We start from the raw sequence: 18,566 nt of genomic DNA on the forward strand, positions 1-18,566 counted from the left end.
ACCAAAGGTCTCCTGGAGACCTCTATGGTTGTCACTGCCGGATTGCTATTAGCACCACTCAGTGGTCTGCGCTCATAGCAAGTGAGGTATTCTGCTACATGCAGGCGATCTGATCAACACCTGTATGTAGCAGAGCCGATCGGGTTATGGCAGCTTCTAGTCTACCATGGAGACAATTGAAGCATGCCAAAAGTGAAAAAAAATGTTTTAAAAATATTTTAAAAATATAAACGTTCAAATCACCCCTCTTTTTGCCCCATTCAAAATAAAATAATAAAAAAAAATCAAACACACATATTTGGTATCGCTGAGTTCAGAATTGCTCGATCTATCAATAAAAAAAAGGATTAACCTGATCGTTAAATGGTGTAGCGAGAAAACAAAAGTCAAAACACCAGAATTACGTTTTGCTGGTCGTCGCGACATTGCATTAAAATGCAATAATGGGCGATTAAAAGAACGTATCTGCACCAAAATGGTATAAGTAAAAAAGTCAACTTGGCGCACAAAAAATAAGCCCTCACCCAACCTGAGATCATGAAAAATGGAGACGTTACGGGCATTGTAAATGGCGCAATTTTTTTTTTAACAAAGTTTGGATTTTTTTTTTACCACTTAGATAAAAAAGAACCTAGACATGTTTGGTGTCTATGAACTCGTAGTGACCTGGAGAATCATAATAGCATGTCAGTTTAAGCATTTCGTGAACCTAGTAAAAAAGAAAAAAAACAACAACTGTGGGATTGCACTTTTTTGAAATTTTTTTCCCATTTTCCAGGACCCGATATGTTAAAACCAAAGGTGTCCTTCAAAAGCACAAAAAAGCAAAAAACAAGCCCTCACATGGCCAGAAAAAAAAAATTATAGCTCTGGGAAAAAGGGGAGCAAAAAACAAAAACGCTAAACTAAAAATACCTCCAGTCATGAAGGGGTTAAAGAGGTTGTCCACTACTTTTTCATTGGTGGCCTATCTTGTTTGATCGGTTGGAGTCCGACACCCGGCACCCAGCAGATCAGCTGTTATCACCGGACGGAAGTACTTACTTGCGGAGCTGGCCTTGGGCCGGGATCACACATACGTGAGATACGGCCGAGTCTCGCAGGTGAAATCCCTCCTCTGGCGCCGGCACTGCAGAACAGAGTGTGCAGCCGCACAGCAATACATGGAGCTGCACGCTCCGCTCCCAAGTGCTGGCGCCAGAGGAGGGATTTCACCTGCGAGCCTCGGCCGTATCTCGCGTATGTGTGATCCCGGCCTAGTACTTGTAGTGGCTGCCGCAGGGTACTACACATCTGCCTTCTATTCAAATCAAATCGGGGTGGATGTGTGGCATCCTGCCACAGCCACTGCAAGTAGACAGCCAGCTCGGCAAGCAAGTGCTTTCAGCCGGCGGCTGCCAGTGCTGGCACCAATAACAGCTGATCAGCGAAGGTGACGTGTGTTGGACCCAGACCGATCAGACATTGACGGCCTATCCTGAGGATAGGCCATCAGTGTAAAAGTAGTGGCCAAGCACTTTAATAGTGCAGTAGCGCCTGGCCATATAATAGCTGTACATAGGACTTACATTTCAGTTAAAGCTACTTTCACACTAGCGTCGTGCACTGCATGTCGCTATGCGACATTGTGGCGCACCGACGCTAGCTGTGAATGCGCCGCACAACGGGGGCAGCGGATGCTGTTTTTCAACGCATCAGCTGGCCCATTGTGAGGTGCGGGGAGGCGGGGGCGGAGTTCCGGCCGCACATGCGCGGTCGGAAGTGCTGCAGACGACGCACCAAAAAACATTACAAGCAACGTTTTTTGGTGGCGATGGTCCGACGCAACACGACGCAACCGTCGCATGACGGTTGCGACGTGTGGCAATGCGTCGCACTGCGTCGCTAATGCAAGTCAATGGAGAAAAAACACATCCGTTTTTTCTACAAAACGACGCATAGTGACGTGCAGTGCACGACACTAGTGTGAAAGTAGCCTTAAGCAGAAGCATTCTTTTCCAGCATGCTACATTCCAATTTTACCTTCCTACCTTCACATAGTTAATTATTATGTACATATGTAGCAATTTGTAACTGAACTCACAAACCATGATAAGGTAAGATGTCTTGATGTAGGAAACTTGATGCCTAAGGGTACCGTCACACAGTGCAATTTTGATTGCTACGACGGCACGATTCGTGACGTTCTAGCGATATCGTTACGATATCGCTGTGTCTGACACGCAGCAGCGATCAGGGACCCTGCTGAGAATAGTACGTCGTAGCAGATCGTTTGAAACTTTCTTTCGTCGCTGGATCTCCCGCTGTCATCGCTGGATCGTTGTGTGTGACAGCGATCCAGCGATGCGTTCGCTGGTAACCAGGGTAAACATCGGGTTACTAAGCGCAGGGCCGCGCTTAGTAACCCAATGTTTACCGTGGTTACCAGCGTAAAAGTAAAAAAAAACAAACAGTACATACTCACCATCTGATGTCCGTCAGGTCCCTTGCCGTCTGCTTCCTGCTCTGACTGAGCGCCGCCGTACAGTGAGAGCACAGCACAGCAGTGACGTCACCGCTGTGATCTGCTCTCACTTTCCGGCCGGCAGACAGTCAGAGCAGGAAGCAGACGGCAAGGGACCTGACGGACATCAGATGGTGAGTATGTACTGTTTGTTTTTTTTTACTTTTACGCTGGTAACCACGGTAAACATCGGGTTACTAAGCGCGGCCCTGCGCTTAGTAACCCGATGTTTACCCTGGTTACCCGGGGACTTCGGCATCGCTCCAGTGCCGTGATTGCAAAGTGTGACCGCAGTCTACGACGCTGGAGCGATAATCATACGACGCTGCAACGTCACGAATCGTGCCGTCGTAGCGATCAAAATTGCACTGTGTGACGGTACCCTAACTTAACATGTAAGACTGTTCACATGTCTAGTAATCATCCGTTAGAACGGACACAGCAGCAATCCGTTGACACAACTTTTTTTTGTCTGGCTAAGAAAAAAACTGATTCCAACTGGATCTGTTTTTTTAACATTGAAATCTATGGAAAACAAATCCATTAATGAGGCATCCAATTTTCTTTCATTTGAAAAGGATTTTTTATTTTATAATATCTTATAAAAAAATGATCCATTTGAAATCAGTTTTTTCTTTAGCCAGACATAAAAGTTGTGTCTATACATCCAACTAAGGCCATTATTGTGATATAATCATGGTCTTCCTTGGATAATGGGAGAAGGATTACGGCTTTTTGTCTACCTACAATTTGCTGCTGGATCCGTTCTAACCGATGATTACTGGACATCTGCCTATATATATATGTATGTATGTATATATTAGTACAGACCAAAAGTTTGGACACACCTTCTCATTTAAAGATTTTTCTGTATTTTAATGACTATGAAAATTGTAAATTCACACTGAGGGCATCAAAACTGAATTAACACATGTGGAATTATATACTTAACAAAAAAGTGTGAAACAACTGAAATGATGTCTTATATTCTAGGTTCTTCAAAGTAGCCACCTTTTGCTTTGATCGCTGCTTTGCACACACTTGGCATTCTCTTGATGAGCTTCAAGAGGTAGTCACCGGGAATGGTCTTCCAACAATCTTGAAGGAGTTCCCAGAGATGCTTAGCACTTGTTGGCCCTTTTGCCTTTACTCTGCGGTCCAGCTCACCTCAAACCATCTCGATTGGGTTCAGGTCTGGTGACTGTGGAGGCCAGGTCATCTAGCGTAGCACCCCATCACTCTCCTTTTTGGTCAAATAGCCCTTACACAGCCTGGAGGTGTGTTTGGGGTCATTGTCCTGTTGAAAAATAAATGATGGTCCAACTAAACGCAAACCGGATGGAATAGCATGCCGCTGTAAAATGCTGTGGTAGTCATGCTGGTTCAGTATGCCTTCAATTTTGAATAAATCCCCAACAATGTCACCAGCAAAGCACCCCCACACCATCACACCTCCTCCTCCATACTTCACGGTGGGAACCAGGCATGTAGATTCCATCCGTTCACCTTTTCTGCGTCGCACAAAGACATGGTGATTGGAACCAAAGATCTCAAATTTGGACTCATCAGACCAAAGCACAGATTTCCACTGGTCTAATGTCCATTCCTTGTGTTCTTTAGCCCAAACAAGTCTCTTCTGCTTGTTGCCTGTCCTTAGCAGTGGTTTCCTAGCAGTTATTTTACCATGAAGGCCTGCTGCACAAAGTCTCCTCTTAACAGTTGTTGTAAGGATGTGTCTGCTGCTAGAACTCTGTGTGGCATTGACCTGGTCTCTAATCTGAGCTGCTGTTAACCTGCGATTTCTAAGGCTGGTGACTCGGATAAACTTATCCTCAGAAGCAGAGGTGACTCTTGGTCTTCCTTGATGGTTTTTGTAACTGCACTTGGGGACACTTTCAAAGTTTTCACAATTTTTTGGACTGACTGACCTTCATTTCTTAAAGTAATGATGGCCACTCGTTTTTCTTTACTTAGCTGCTTTTTTTCTTGCCATAACACAAATTCTAACAGTCTATTCAGTAGGACTATCAGCTGTGTATCCACCAGACTTTTGCACAACACAACTGATGGTCCCAACCCAATTTATAAGGCAAGAAATCCCACTTATTAAACCTGACAGGGCACACCAGTGAAGTGAAAACTATTTCCGGTGACTACCTCTTGAAGCTCATCAGGAGAATGCCAAGAGTGTGCAAAGCAGTCATCAAAGCAAAAGGTGGCTACTTTGAAGAACCTAGAATATAAGACATATTTTCAGTTGTTTCACACTTTTTTGTTAAGTATATAATTCCACATGTGTTAATTCATAGTTTTGATGCCTTCAGTGTGAATTTACAATTTTCATAGTCATGAAAATACAGAAAAATCTTTAAATGAGAAGGTGTGTCCAAACTTTTGGTCTGTACTGTATATAAGATATATATATTATAAGATGACTAATGTAATAAGTTTAATAGATTAGACGAGTGTTTCCCAATCTCCAGTCCTCACGGGCCGGCCCCAACAGATCATGTATTCAGGATTTCCTTAGTAATGCACAGGTCAAGGAAATATTATCAAGGCATCAGAAATTGCCACAGCTCTTTCATATCTGCAATACTAAGGAAATCCTGAAAACATGATCTGTTTGGGGCCAAGAGGACTAGAATTTGGGAAAGTCTAGGTTAGACCATTCCAGCATGAGCTGTGACCCTCCCGTAAATTCCCGTTGACTATTTGTGAGGTCTTGTTCTGCTATGGTCCTCTGCTAACATTGTGTTCTGCTTTATCTAATGTGTTTATAAACATCCTTATCACATTGGTGTCATCATAATATTACTGTTTTATGTGCCAAAAACTGCCTAGAAGGTATAGCATTACAGGCATGACAATCTGCTTCTGGGAATGAATCCAGGGAAATACTCAACAGTCTCTGAATGGGACTCAAGCTGACTCACTTTTGTTAAAGTAAAACAGAAAACAAAACAGGAACGTGCACATTACTGTATAGTTTGCCAGTATAAAGCTAAACTGAACATGCAGAAATTGTGCCAAATTTAACATAATGGTGCTTGTTTTATGAATAATTTGACAACTCGATGGACGTGTTAGACAATTTTCTTTTCCCTTTGTCTCTTCTTGGCTGGATGAACTTACACCAAAATATTGAATGAAAAAATGGAACATGCCATTATTAATTCTACAGAATGGGCTGGAACTGAACTAGTTAATAAGAGGCCAGTATGACAGTGATTGGGCCAGGAAGAAAATGGAGTTTGATTGGGAGTTATGGGATTGGGTCATTAGGTGGAGGGAGGGGACAATATAAGGGGGAGTATACATAGGAAAAGTGGGGGAAAGGGGGCCATTTTAGGCACAAGAACCCCACCCACCTTCCTCCTTTTTTGATGGCATGTTGGCATTTTGGTGATGATAGAAAATAATAATTAGTAATAATATATAGTACTGTTTTGTTCCTTAGGTAACATTCAAGATTTTTTTGCTACTATGGGTTGCGGCGACCAAGGCATTGGGGGATCCTTGGAGTTGGTGAAATTTTTTTATGTGGGGGATTTAAATAGTGGGGCTCTGGACAGGGGTGTACCCTGGAAGCCAGTGGTGACGTTCTTTTACCACTGATGGTGGTGTGGTGCCCTCGAGCTGGGGGTTACAGCTGAGGGTACAATAATTCTATTGGAAAACACTTTGTTTTACATGTGCCAAATCTTGTAGCTTCAAGGGCCTCCTCCAATGTCAGTCATTTAAATTTGGTTATTGTTATTATTTGTTAATAAATGGCCACTGTGGCCAATTATATCTAAAAGAAGGTCTCCTGTGTATTAATATTACAAGTTAAGAGGTACGGGGCTGGGGGAGCAGATTAATGGGTTTGAATGAAACAAGTTGGCCATACACTGTCATGCATTTTACAACCTCCCAAAGTCACTATAAGAGTAGGCTCACATGACCAATTTCTCCACATCCGTGAAAAATGGACAAGTTACTCTGATCAGACTTAGATCAGAGTGGCATCAGTTTTTGTTATATGTGAAGAGAAAAAAAAGTCTCCATTTTATCAGACCGTGAAAATCGGACTGACGTCATCTGAGTGCCGTGCAGTTTTTTCCACTAACCCAGAGACTTGAATTTCCGATTTTGATCCAACACCTTTCCTCATGCCTCTGATTTTTTCTGTGGACCACTCTGTTCGAGGAAAAAATCAGACATGTGCACAGCCCCATAGAATATCATAGGTACTAAAGTTATCCATGGAAACCACGGATAGCACTCATATGAGAAAATCGGTCGTGTGCATGAGCTTTTATGTGAGATTTCAACAATTTGTAAAACATTGTAAATCCTGATGACTGTAGGAAAAACATTTCTGAACTCCATGGGGCTTAACAATGCAAATCTATTAGTAAAAGATGTGAAGTAAAACTTAGTTGTTAATTATCTAATACAGAAAATGAAAAGAGCGTGATAGCTGGAGTTTTCCCTTTTTATAAGCGGAGTTATTTACTTATAGGGGAAGCGTCTTGATGAGAGGCACATGAGATCTATGAATGATCAAGTTATCCTTCCTTTTTGGGATTGCATTGGGAGCGGAGGTCCCACCTAGTAACAAATGCCTCCTGAGAAGAGATGCAGCTCTATGGCCAGCTAAATTTCATTTCATTATCTTTTTTTTGTATGGACTGATCACTCATAATATGGAGCTATATAGGAGTATGTATTAACTCATCAAATCTATATTATGGTACAGGACAATGGGTCAGAATAATATGACTTTACATGGTATATCCACCTCCTCAACAAGCTTCCCTAAAAACACAAACTTTCCATATCAAGGAACTCACTTCACAGAAGAAAAATCCACATAAGTCATGTAGCTTCTGGCCTATGACCCACAAAATCCACATTTCATGACATGGGAATCTAAAACTTAAACATTATTTGTCCTTTTGAACCACAAAGCAAAGTAAAGTTTGTACTGACTTGGCATTTAGAATTTGGCTTTTACACGGGAGAACACTGAGAGCGGAAGTTCTAGAAGAACAAAAGTGAGGCCAATGCCCATAGAAGGGCGGAACAGTGCAGATGAATGGCGGCAGTCGGAATGCGCAGGCGCGGTATTTCTGGCCGCGCACCTGATGTCAAAAAGACACAGTGACAATATGGGAGGAGAATTGTAGGATAATGAAGCGAGGAGGTGGAGTTATCTTCCAGGCAGCATACATCTTATAGCCTCGATGAAGTCATTTACAGGAAGCAATAAAAGATGATTTTTGCACAACAAGACATCTAATATGAGACATACAGGTAGAACTTTTGTCAGCAGTCTATAACATTTATGCCCATATTAATACGTCAGATCGCTCAAATGTGGTGACAGATTCCTTTTACGCTTTTAAAAAGTAATTACAGCCATTCTAATGTGTCTTTTCAACGTAAGTACACCAGTCTCACAAGGTCTAAGACATCTTATAATAGTGTACGCAGCTTATATTACGAAATCTTATGACAAATCAATTTTTATATTCTTTTTTCAACATAAATGCAATTTTACCTAATGAAGCTGATATCGCATTATTACAGTATACATATCAGCATACCCTGTACACTGGTATTACTATCATAGATCGTCTAAGATATGTTTGACAATGGGGACATTTTGTTTTTAGCAAATAAGATTGTGCATAAATTCAGCAAGTTCCTTGGCGGGAAAGGTGTGGACGTACACTAATCTAACCTTATTAAAAGTATTGTCCTCTACTTTGATATTGATAATCTAACCTTAGAATAGAATCATCAATATTAGATTGGTGCGGTACGGCAGATCACCTTCTATCCATGTTAATAAGAACTGATCTGCATTTCCCGGGAGAGGCTACAAAATAGTGTGATGGAGCAATGGTGTACAATGTTTACAGCTGGCAGCAGCTGGAGCTAGTAACAGCTGATAGATGGGAGTGCTGAGTGTCAGACCCCCACCAGTCCGAGATTGATGACATCTCCACCAATCCTAGGTATACGTAATTAATAATAATAATAATAATAATTTTGATATAGAAGGGTTAATAGTTTGCCTTTAAGTGCCTTTTGCCTTTAATTGCTAGAATTTCTAGAATCTGTTGATGCAGTAGTCTGTTGGTCTCCTCTTCAAGGAGACTATACTTCTTATCATGTATGTTTTCAATAGTCAGCCACAGCATGTTCTGGGTGCATGGTAAATAAAGTATGACCCTGGGTGATGGTGGGGGCTACATGAGTTACATTGAAATGCATTTGTTGTAAATGGTATAAAACTTTGCCTTGTTTTTTGAGATATCAGATAAAAGTGAATTTGCTCACAGAACAACGTGTGCAATTCTTTTGTCTCCGAGCGCTTGTAAATGACAGGCGTAACCTCCTGATTTGGCCTCACTGGTGATCTGGCATGTCTGACATTGGGTCAGAACGCAAACAGCTACAACATAATCAATGTCATGGAAGTGGACAACCCCTTAAATCATGTAGAGAAGATATAATATTCTATACATAATATGTATGGAAGAAAACTCATCAGCTGCCCATTGATGTAATGTGCCATAGTGAATTACTGTATCGAAACACCATATAATGGGATGTAAAGCTCTAAAGGGTCATATTGACTTATAAGGTGGCTACCTCCAATGGCCTAGAAACCAGACTAGAACCAGATACTTCCTCCTTGAGGAGAGCTAATTTGCATGCCCTTTTCTCAGGGATCATTGCTTGGCCTATAAGATTTTCTTTGCCAGCCAGCGGTCTACACAGAGGGAGCAATACACCCTAAATCTCCATATAAAGGGACAAAGTGGATTGCAGACAATGGTGATGTAAAATTTGATGAAGAAATAAAACCTCCATACATGTGTATTATCTAGTCTGTATAGGGCCCCCCTGACTGTCCCATAATAGATGATTGTTGGGGAGATTGAAATCTGGTATGTCTGATTTTGGACTGCTGATCCTTTTATACTCTAAGAGATAAGACATCTTTGGTTTAGAGAACACAAGAGCATTTGTCAGAGCGATCGTTACAGTGCCTAGTTAGCTGCCAGCAGAACAACTGGACGAACCATTATTTGGTTGACAGCTATCTGACGTGTATGGGGGGATGTTATGGATGTTATGGATATCGATAACACACTTAATGCAAGGTGACAACCTTTACTAACAATTGAAAAACAGATGACTGCTGCTAGCATTGGAACAATGGTGGATCCTATTGAATAATGTGCTGCAGGCTATAGGACAATGAGCAGCTATATCCTAGCTTCAGTCTCACAAGGTTCCGTTGGAAAGTAATGTGCAGTAAATTACTCTAAGCAGCTTTTGTAATTGCAATATTCCCTCCAAATTACATAAAATAGCATGCCTTTTAATACAAATTTCCATCAATGTCTGGTTTTCATAGTATTTTAGAAAGTTTAGATTTCGATTATCATAAATATGGCAAGATCTGCTTGACTGTTAAGTTGTGTATTTTACCCAATTGTAAGGACTGGATGTTCAGATTTTCAAAGAAGGTGGAACAAACTATATCCATATTTTATTTGGAGAAGTGATTTTAATGGAACTTTGAGTACTATCTTCAAATACATGGAAGTCAAAAAATCCCTCATTAGACATAGAATGGAGATATATAATGTACTGGACACTGAGTAATTCACTGGTTCCTTGCACTGGGAGACTCTACATGCCAGCCGATTGGCAATGGTTTAATTGCCTGAGTAGATTATAAGACTACAGTAAATGCCATTTATATTTAGGGGTTGTACTAAGTATAAAGTCAGGATAATTTCTGGATTGCTCAGTTAACTGTCAGACAATTGGCTACATAAGAGTCAATCGGATGCCATTTAATAGCCTGTTTAGACAAGTCGACCATACTTTCATGCACACAAAACGATTGTTACTACATTCGTTCTGCGCACATAGGGTACCTACCCACTGTTTTCGGCAGCACATGCTGTTTGTACCAAAACAAGCTTAAAGAATCCTATGAACAAACGTTTTGCTCATTCGTTCTCAATAATTGTGCAGTGTACACGCTCCCTTAGATCTATAGGGCATATCTTGTTGATAAAAAAGCTAGGACATCTAGCTAGCCTTTGCACCAGGGCCGGACTGGCCATTTGGCAATTCTGGCAAATGCCAGAAGGGCCGGTCTGGTTGTGGGCTGCCTTGTGTGCTACTTTGTTAACAGAATCAATGTTCTCAAGACAACCATACTGTTAACAGTTGTGACGGAGCACAAAGCCGGTCACTCCGTCACTTACCTCAGCATGCCGTGGGTATAATTAGAAATATTGTTCTTGTAGTAAATCTTCCTTTCCTCCATCCAGGGCAATATTAATAATATATCCCATCTAGTTATTGGGGATGGGGACACCATGGGCCTGTGTGATTTCAAATGCGAGGGCTGAATTTCATCCCCAGTCCGCACCTGCTTGGCACGTTAGATAAATTCAGATACATTTATATTTCTAAAGAAGTATAGAAGAATATGGTAAATCTCCTCAGCTTCCCACCTTATCACACTGACTGGGAGTGAATATTTCAACGATCTAATGTGTAAGGTTAGTTTAAAACAGCGATGAAGCAAGCATCAAACATTTTTGGTAGTGTAGTATCTTCAATATATCAATCCTGGAGCTAAAAGGTCACTTCACCACTGATATGTAAGTAGCCATAACCTTAAAAAAAGTAACAGCGGGAAAGTGAGTTATGAGAGCCTTAATTGTGAGGAATGGCATACAACAGAGGCAAAGTGTTACAAATATGTCTGGATCCAATGCTTCCCAAGAAAGAGTAATACATAGTGGCCACACTGAAGCCCAATAACTGAAGACTTCTCAATAAGCAAAATATATACTCTGGCACACTTTACACCACAGATGACTATTGTTTTTCTTATTAGTGAATGGCAGACATTTAAGTTCAGTAATAGAGCAGATGACAAAATGAAGAAGACACCTCTGCTGATATGTTCACAGTTATATGCAGCTTAAGCCTAGTGTCTAAAACTTGTGAACTGAGCTAATGATAAGAAACAAAGATGTAAAAATACACTGCTCAAAAAATAAAGTGACCACTTAGACAAAACAATGTAACTCCAAGTCAATCACACTCCTGTGAAATCAACCTGTCCAGTTATGAAGCTTAGCTTGTGAATCAATTTCTCCTGCTGTTGTGCAAATAGAACAGACAGCAGGTAGAAATGACAGGCAATTAGCAAGACAACCTCTATAAAGAAGTGGTTCTACAGGGGGTGACCACAGACCATTTTTCTGTTCTCATCCTTTTTGGCCATTTTGGTCACTTTTGCATTTTGTCATTGCTCTCACCAATAGAGGTACTGTACAGTAGCATGAGGCGGTGTCTACAACCCACAGAAGTTGCTCAGGAAATGCAGTTCATCCAGGATGGCACATCAATGAGAGCTGTAAGATGGGTAGCTGTGTCTGTCAGCATTGTGTCCAGAGCATGGAACAAATACTGTACCAGGAGACATGCCAGTACACCAGGAGACGTGGAGAGGGCCATAAAAAGGAAACTATCATGCAGCAGGACCACTACCTGCTCCTTTGTGTAAGGAAGAAGACGAGGAGCCGTGCCAGAGCCCTGCACAATGACCTCCAGCAGGTCACTATCATCCACGTGTCTCATCAAACTGTTAGAAATAGACTTCATGAGGATGGTATGAGGGCCCAATGTCCACAAGATTGTGTTGTGCTTACAGACCAACACCGTGCACTGCATTTGGCATTTGCCAGAGAACACCAAATTGGCAGATTCGACATTGATGCCCTGTGCTCTTCACGGATGACAGCAGGTTTACACTGAGCACATGTGATAGACGTGACAGAGTCTGGAGACGCTGTGGAGAACGTTCTGTTGCTTGCACCATCCTCCAGCATGACCAGTTTGGCAGTGTGTCAGTAATGGTGTGGGGAGGCATTTCTTTGGAGGGCCGCACAGCCCTCCATGTGCTAGCCAGAGGTAATCTGACTGCCATTACTTACACAATGAGATCCTCAGTCCTATTGTGAGACCATATTCAGGTGCAGTGGGTTCCTTCTGATGCATGACAATCCTACACCTCATGTGGCTGAAGTGTGTCAGCAGTTCCTGCATGATGAACGTATTGATGATTTGGACTGGCCTGACTTTTCCCAAGACCTGAATCAAAATGAGCACATCTGGGGCATCATATCTCGCTCCATCCACCAACGTTTGAGCTTTAAAATCTTGGAGGCCATTTCATTCATCCATATGGCTATTTTGGATATTAGGAAGAGTGAACTCGTCTGTTGCAATCTTAGTATCCTACAATGACTATGTTTCTTCCTAGGCCCTATCAGGGTATGTTGATGACCTCTATTTGCCAAAATTGAGAGTCAGTAGGAAGTTTAGTTCCTGCATCAACTTGGTCCAGTCACTCATTTATATAGAAAGGCACCATTTAGTACTATATCTGCCCATTGCCAGCCTGTCTTGTCCTTAATGTTTACATTATTAAAGGAAGAGAATGCAGCTCTGCTGCAAGTTTTCATGGCACAGTCCTGTGCCCAGAGACTGTCTCATGTTGATTCCACCAGCTCGCTTTCCCATTATATTGTGTTTTTTAACTCTTGACCTTCAGCATACAATAAAGTGAAGCTCTGATCAGAAAATGACCTATGGTGTGTAAATCAGGTTTTTGTGTTACACGTATTTTCAGAAAAACTTTGGCAATGTTTTTTTTTTCATATCACAATCATTATTAAAAAAAAATTAATAATAATTTTGCAATAGTCACACTGGCCACTGCGGCCTCTCTATTTTCACGTAGAGTTTTCAGCAGGCTCCTTATCATCAGAGGCAGGATTATACAGGTAATAACAAATCCACCTATCACAATAAGCGATGTCACAGCTGACACTGCTCACCTTCCCTTCATAATGACCTTTGCAAAGGCTAATTAGATACTTCAATGCAAAAAATAGGATTGTGGCTATGCACATGTGTTGTTTCCTGAATCAACAGGAAGGTAGAGTCTAAAAAAACTCTTATGGCTAGTGTTAACATTAAATTATTTTTATTTTGTTTTAATAAAGACTGTAATATGGAAAAATATTTTAAAAAAGGCAAAAAAAATTAAAAATGTTTTTTTAAAACAAAACAATAGGTCATTTTCTGATGATAGTTCCATTTAAGAATACTATAGTTGCCAAAGTTGAACTCTGTAAATCTATGAGCCAGTTAAGTTTCTTATGCTGAATTGCAAGATTTCTATGATTTGTATTAGAATTTGCTTAGTAAGGAGAATGTTATATAAGGATAGTGCTGGCTTTCCCTATATGGCTTGGTGACCCACTTTTTGTATTTCAACCCATTAATTATAAACATCTGGATTACTTTAACACACAATGAAATTGGATAGTTAGTGGACTATATGCAGAATTCTTTTGTCTCTTCAAACAAGCGGCAGATGTAAAAATCCCCCCCCCCGCCCCTGATCTGACAAGCATTACAATATTTTTCATTAAACAATATTCTAGGGGGTAATTGTTTTTAGAACCGAAATGATCATTTAAAATACTACTGTGCTGAGCATAAAAAATATTTTATTTAACATAATTTTTTTTAGGTAGGTCCTAGTACGATTGACAAATCTACACTTCATAATCATGGCTATCAGCCAAATTGCTAATGAAAATGTATGCTTTATTGCAAGTTTAGAGGCATAAGATAAGTACATGGTGTGGATTTGGTACAGATTTTCCTAGAGGTTTTTCATGCGGAAAATCTGCAGTGTAATCTAGTACCGACTGAGCTAGGGTGTGTTCACATGTTCTGGTTTTGCCGCAGTTCTCCCATGAAATTTACAGTACCAGCAAAGTGAATCAGATTTCTGAAATATCATGCCCATGCTGTTTACTTTTTCCTTTCATATTTGAAGCAATCAATCTGCAGCAAATCAATTCTGTCGGTGTTTTTGTAAGTTTTTTATCTATTCAAATGAATGGGAAAAAAAACGCATAGAAAACACATCAAAAGCGTATGCAAAACCGTGGCAAAATTTTTTTCCTGCCAACACTCCAGTATTTGCGTCAGATGTTTTTCCTGCAAATAGTGGTTGTCTGGCCTTAGGTTACAAGTCTGCAGTCACTCTATATGACTGCAGACTTGTGAGCCCTCACATTGTACTCACTGCGCACTGTGTGGATTCTATGGTGCCAGGATCGGGGGAGGCCAAAGGATCACAAGCTTGCATTTTTCATACTTACGGCTGTTTTCCAACTAGACTGTGTCCCACCTCACTTAATACACTTGCATTGAGCAAGATCTAGTCAGTATTTGACTGCGTGTATGCAAATCACATGCTAGCGGTCACGAGCCTGCTCCTCCCCGGCGTCGGAGAATCCTGACAGTGCACACAATGTGAAGATTCACAAGTCTGCAGTTACATAGAGTGACTGCAGACTTGTAACCTAACCCCCTTAATATACATTTTCCTGGCTTTTAATGTCCACAGTATGTCAATTCTTTTTGCAATTCCGTTATTCGACCATTGCAGCCATTGGGTGATATTTTCAGTAAAATTTTGAGCAAAATATGCAGGAAACGTGGATTTTGATGCAGAAATGCAGCAAAAATGTTGTAGAAATGCTTCCAATGAGCTGCGGATATGCTGTAGAAACTCCACATCAAATCTGCTACGTGTGCAGGCATTCTTTTACTATGCAGATTTTGAAGGGAAAAAACAGATGTGGAAAGAAAAAAAAAAAGAAAGAAAATATAAGGGGCAGATCCTACTTCTTTTCTTGAATCAACTCCTGGTTTCAACTTCAAAAACTGCATTAAAAAAAATCATGAAATGTGTACTAGGACGCTTAGGAAGGCAATCGAAATACTTCCATAAAATAATGTGATCACTAATACGACCACTGAATGTAAATCAGTTTTTGCTAATGGATTAGATTTTCTTTTGTGCCTGATTACAATTGATTTTTACGAATCCCTCTGGTAGTTGGAACATAAGCCTTTGATTTATTAACAATGCCTCTGCCAATAACATTAGGCCAGTAAAATGCAGATGTGGTTAAGTAGTCACTGGCTAAACTGATGAGTGCGCCTTCCAGGAATTTCAGCATAGGTGAGGAGTCAGGAGAGGGGGAAGGAAAGGACTCAGCATTCGAAAAGGTTAATAGAAAAAAACTCCACCATCTGCACAAAATGGAGGAAAGCGTGGTAACGTCTCTTCTGCAGAACTCATATTTTTCTCATTCATTTGCCTGGAATGTAGTAGATGCTTACATAGACAATTTCGGGGAACAGTCTACAAAGGCACGCCGATTTCAAGTTCCTACTGGAACAATTCAAGGCAAACGTAAAGCTGAGTCTTTGTGTGAATCTGGACTGGAGCTACATCTGGTGACTTAACCCTATGTAGGACTTTTACTTACGCCTTTAAAATAAATCCGAATTACTGTATATCCTTCCCGTAAACAGTAAATTTCCTAAGAAAAGGCACAGAGTTACTAATAAACCCTTATGTCTTTTCAGAAGTATTGTGGTTCTGTTATCAACCTTTAGCAAAGCTTTAACTATCGACCAAGAGAAAGTTAACTTGGCGGAATATTTTAGAGTTGGAGACGCTTCTGAAACATTCATAAACATAATTAAGCTTTTAACTTTTTGCACAGTAAATCAAGCTTTACTTTACTGGTCACAAACATCATTTGTGTAGACCAAGCCTTTGAAATAAATTGATTTCTTTGGAAAATCAGACATTGAACCATTCACAAGACACACGGCTTGTTGTTAGGCTCCATGTCTCTGGTTAGCTAGGACAAGGAGACCAAAGAAATCTGTCTGTTCAATGGAAGATCCTCCAAGTGGCCTCTCTCTCCCCCACCTCCTCCTCCCACAATGACTCTCCTCATTCAGTCTCCTGGCTCCAATTTTCACCCCCTTCTTCTCTGGTCCATTTTATTTAATCCACCACATTTTCCAAACAGTTTTTTAAGAAATGGTTAAAATAAATTATATCTTTGTGAATTATACAAGAAGAAGGCGGCAATTCAGAAACCCACAGATTCTATTGCAAAATGTCAAACTTTGCCTTCCAAGAAATATCTTTTTTAAGGCTACATTTTTTACCCTTCCTTAGTGTTGGTTTTCACTCCATGACCGGCTCTCTAGGTTCACTCTCATCCTCATCTTTTTGCCATTTCTATCAGCTGGAGATCAGGCACACCTATACTTTCCCTTTGCACAAATTTCCCTTCCTAATTCTCTATAATTCTGGGTCTCTCCCCTTCGCTTTCAGCTCTCGCCCCAAACATTGAATCTTTTCCAGAGAGCACATTTCCAGATTTTAACAGGATTCATGTGTGACCTCAGATTCCAAGGAGAGCCCAGAATGACTTCTCCAGGAAAAAAATGAGGGAGGGGAAAAATTAATAGGCTTCAAGGGAATCATCAAAAAGGCTTTTGGAAATTTTCAGATATTCAGCTGAAATGTATTCTTCCAAAATATTATTGATAGATAAATAGATGCATGCAAATGTATTATCTCACCTCTGGACTGAACTTGGCAAGGGTGAACGTGTATACCGAACACAGCAAGAGCCATATCCAGATTGTATTTAGAGAGTCCATTCTTAGCAGAGGTCTGCAATCAGTCTTGGGCACCGCTGGAGGTGGCACGTTGGGAAAGTCTAGAAAAGTAGTATTTTCTCCTGTGCTTTTCCACCTCAACCTTTTAGTTACTTGTGGCTGCTTTCCCCAGTCATAGGAAGTTGTCCTCCAGCAGTCACCTAATCTTCTACTTCTCCATGAACTCTGTTATCCTCTTCTGCAGCGCCGCGGTTTTGTTTCCCAGCTTGATGTTCCTCTTTCCAACAATCTTTTTAACAAATGTATCCTGCCTCTGAGTTGCAGACGTGTTCTACTCCCACATTTAGGAGTTAGTGGAAAATGTGATGTTGTACACCACCCCCTAGTGAACACATTGGATATTGATTCGAAGCTGTAAAAAGATGATAAAACTGCTTGGTAGACATTTGGGGTGAATATGCCAAGTCCTCTGAATACAGCCTTAATACCGCTAAAGACTCCAGTGGGATTTTGAAGGCTAATTGTATCGATTATGTTTGTCTAACAATCTACCGATAAGTTCTATATTCAGATCATGTCTGACGTAAAAAACGTGGGAATGTATTTCCTGCCCGTTATTCTACTGAAAGAGGAACAATTTAATATTTTAAACTCATGTAAGTGAAAATACTTCATTATGGAGAAAGCACGTTAATGTAGACATCACTACTGTGGCCCGAGCTCACATGACATTTCTGCAGCAGTCATTTTTTCGGAACCGAATTGCACTCATCCATAGCAATCACATCATCATCTAAATGATATCTGGATTGGTAGAGCTATCTAATATCTCTATAAACAAGAAATGTCAACTGTAATAAATTCACGTGTAAAACATTTCAGTTTGGACCTCTGATATAAATTGGATATTCCAAAATTCTGGATTATTGGTGTTCTGGTGTTCATAGAAAAGTCTCCTTCAAGAAGCAGCCCTTTTTCATTTTTGCGTTTTCGTTTTTTGCTCCCTACCTTCCCAGAGCCATAACTTTTTTATTTTTCCGTCAATTTGGCCATGTGAGAGATTATTTTTTGCAGGACGAGTTGTACTTATGAACGACACCATTGGTTTTACCATGTCTTGTACTACAAAATGGGAAAAAAATTCCAAGTGTGGTAAAATTGCAAAAAAAGTGCACACCCATATCCACACCCCAACCACACCAATTTAGCACTGCTGATCACACTGTTTCATAAACAATAATTATAAACAGAAAACAAAAAGGCCACACAGTGCTCCATACTGTATAATGGCCACACATGATGCTCAATACTGTATAATAGCCACACAGTGCTCCAAACTGTATAATGGCCACACATGATGCTCCAAACTGTATAATGGCCACACGGTGATCCATACTGTTCAATGGCCCCATATGATGCTGCGTACAGTATAATGTCCACACATGATGTT

General features: G+C 40.6%; 1 protein-coding gene across 1 annotated transcript in view; it reads right to left on the reverse strand.

The window, feature by feature from the left end:
* MMP14 (matrix metallopeptidase 14) overlaps positions 1–17,358 on the reverse strand; it is a 33,079-nt gene extending 15,721 nt beyond the window's left edge. Inside the window, exon 1 of the mRNA XM_077299173.1 lies at positions 17,078–17,358. Coding sequence (XP_077155288.1) covers positions 17,078–17,158 — 81 coding nt within the window. The 5' untranslated portion in view covers positions 17,159–17,358. The remainder of the gene's footprint in view (positions 1–17,077) is intronic.
* Positions 17,359–18,566: the final 1,208 nt, after the last annotated feature.

The sequence above is a fragment of the Ranitomeya variabilis genome, chromosome 1 (genome assembly GCF_051348905.1).
Source record: "Ranitomeya variabilis isolate aRanVar5 chromosome 1, aRanVar5.hap1, whole genome shotgun sequence".
NCBI lineage: Eukaryota > Metazoa > Chordata > Amphibia > Anura > Dendrobatidae > Ranitomeya > Ranitomeya variabilis.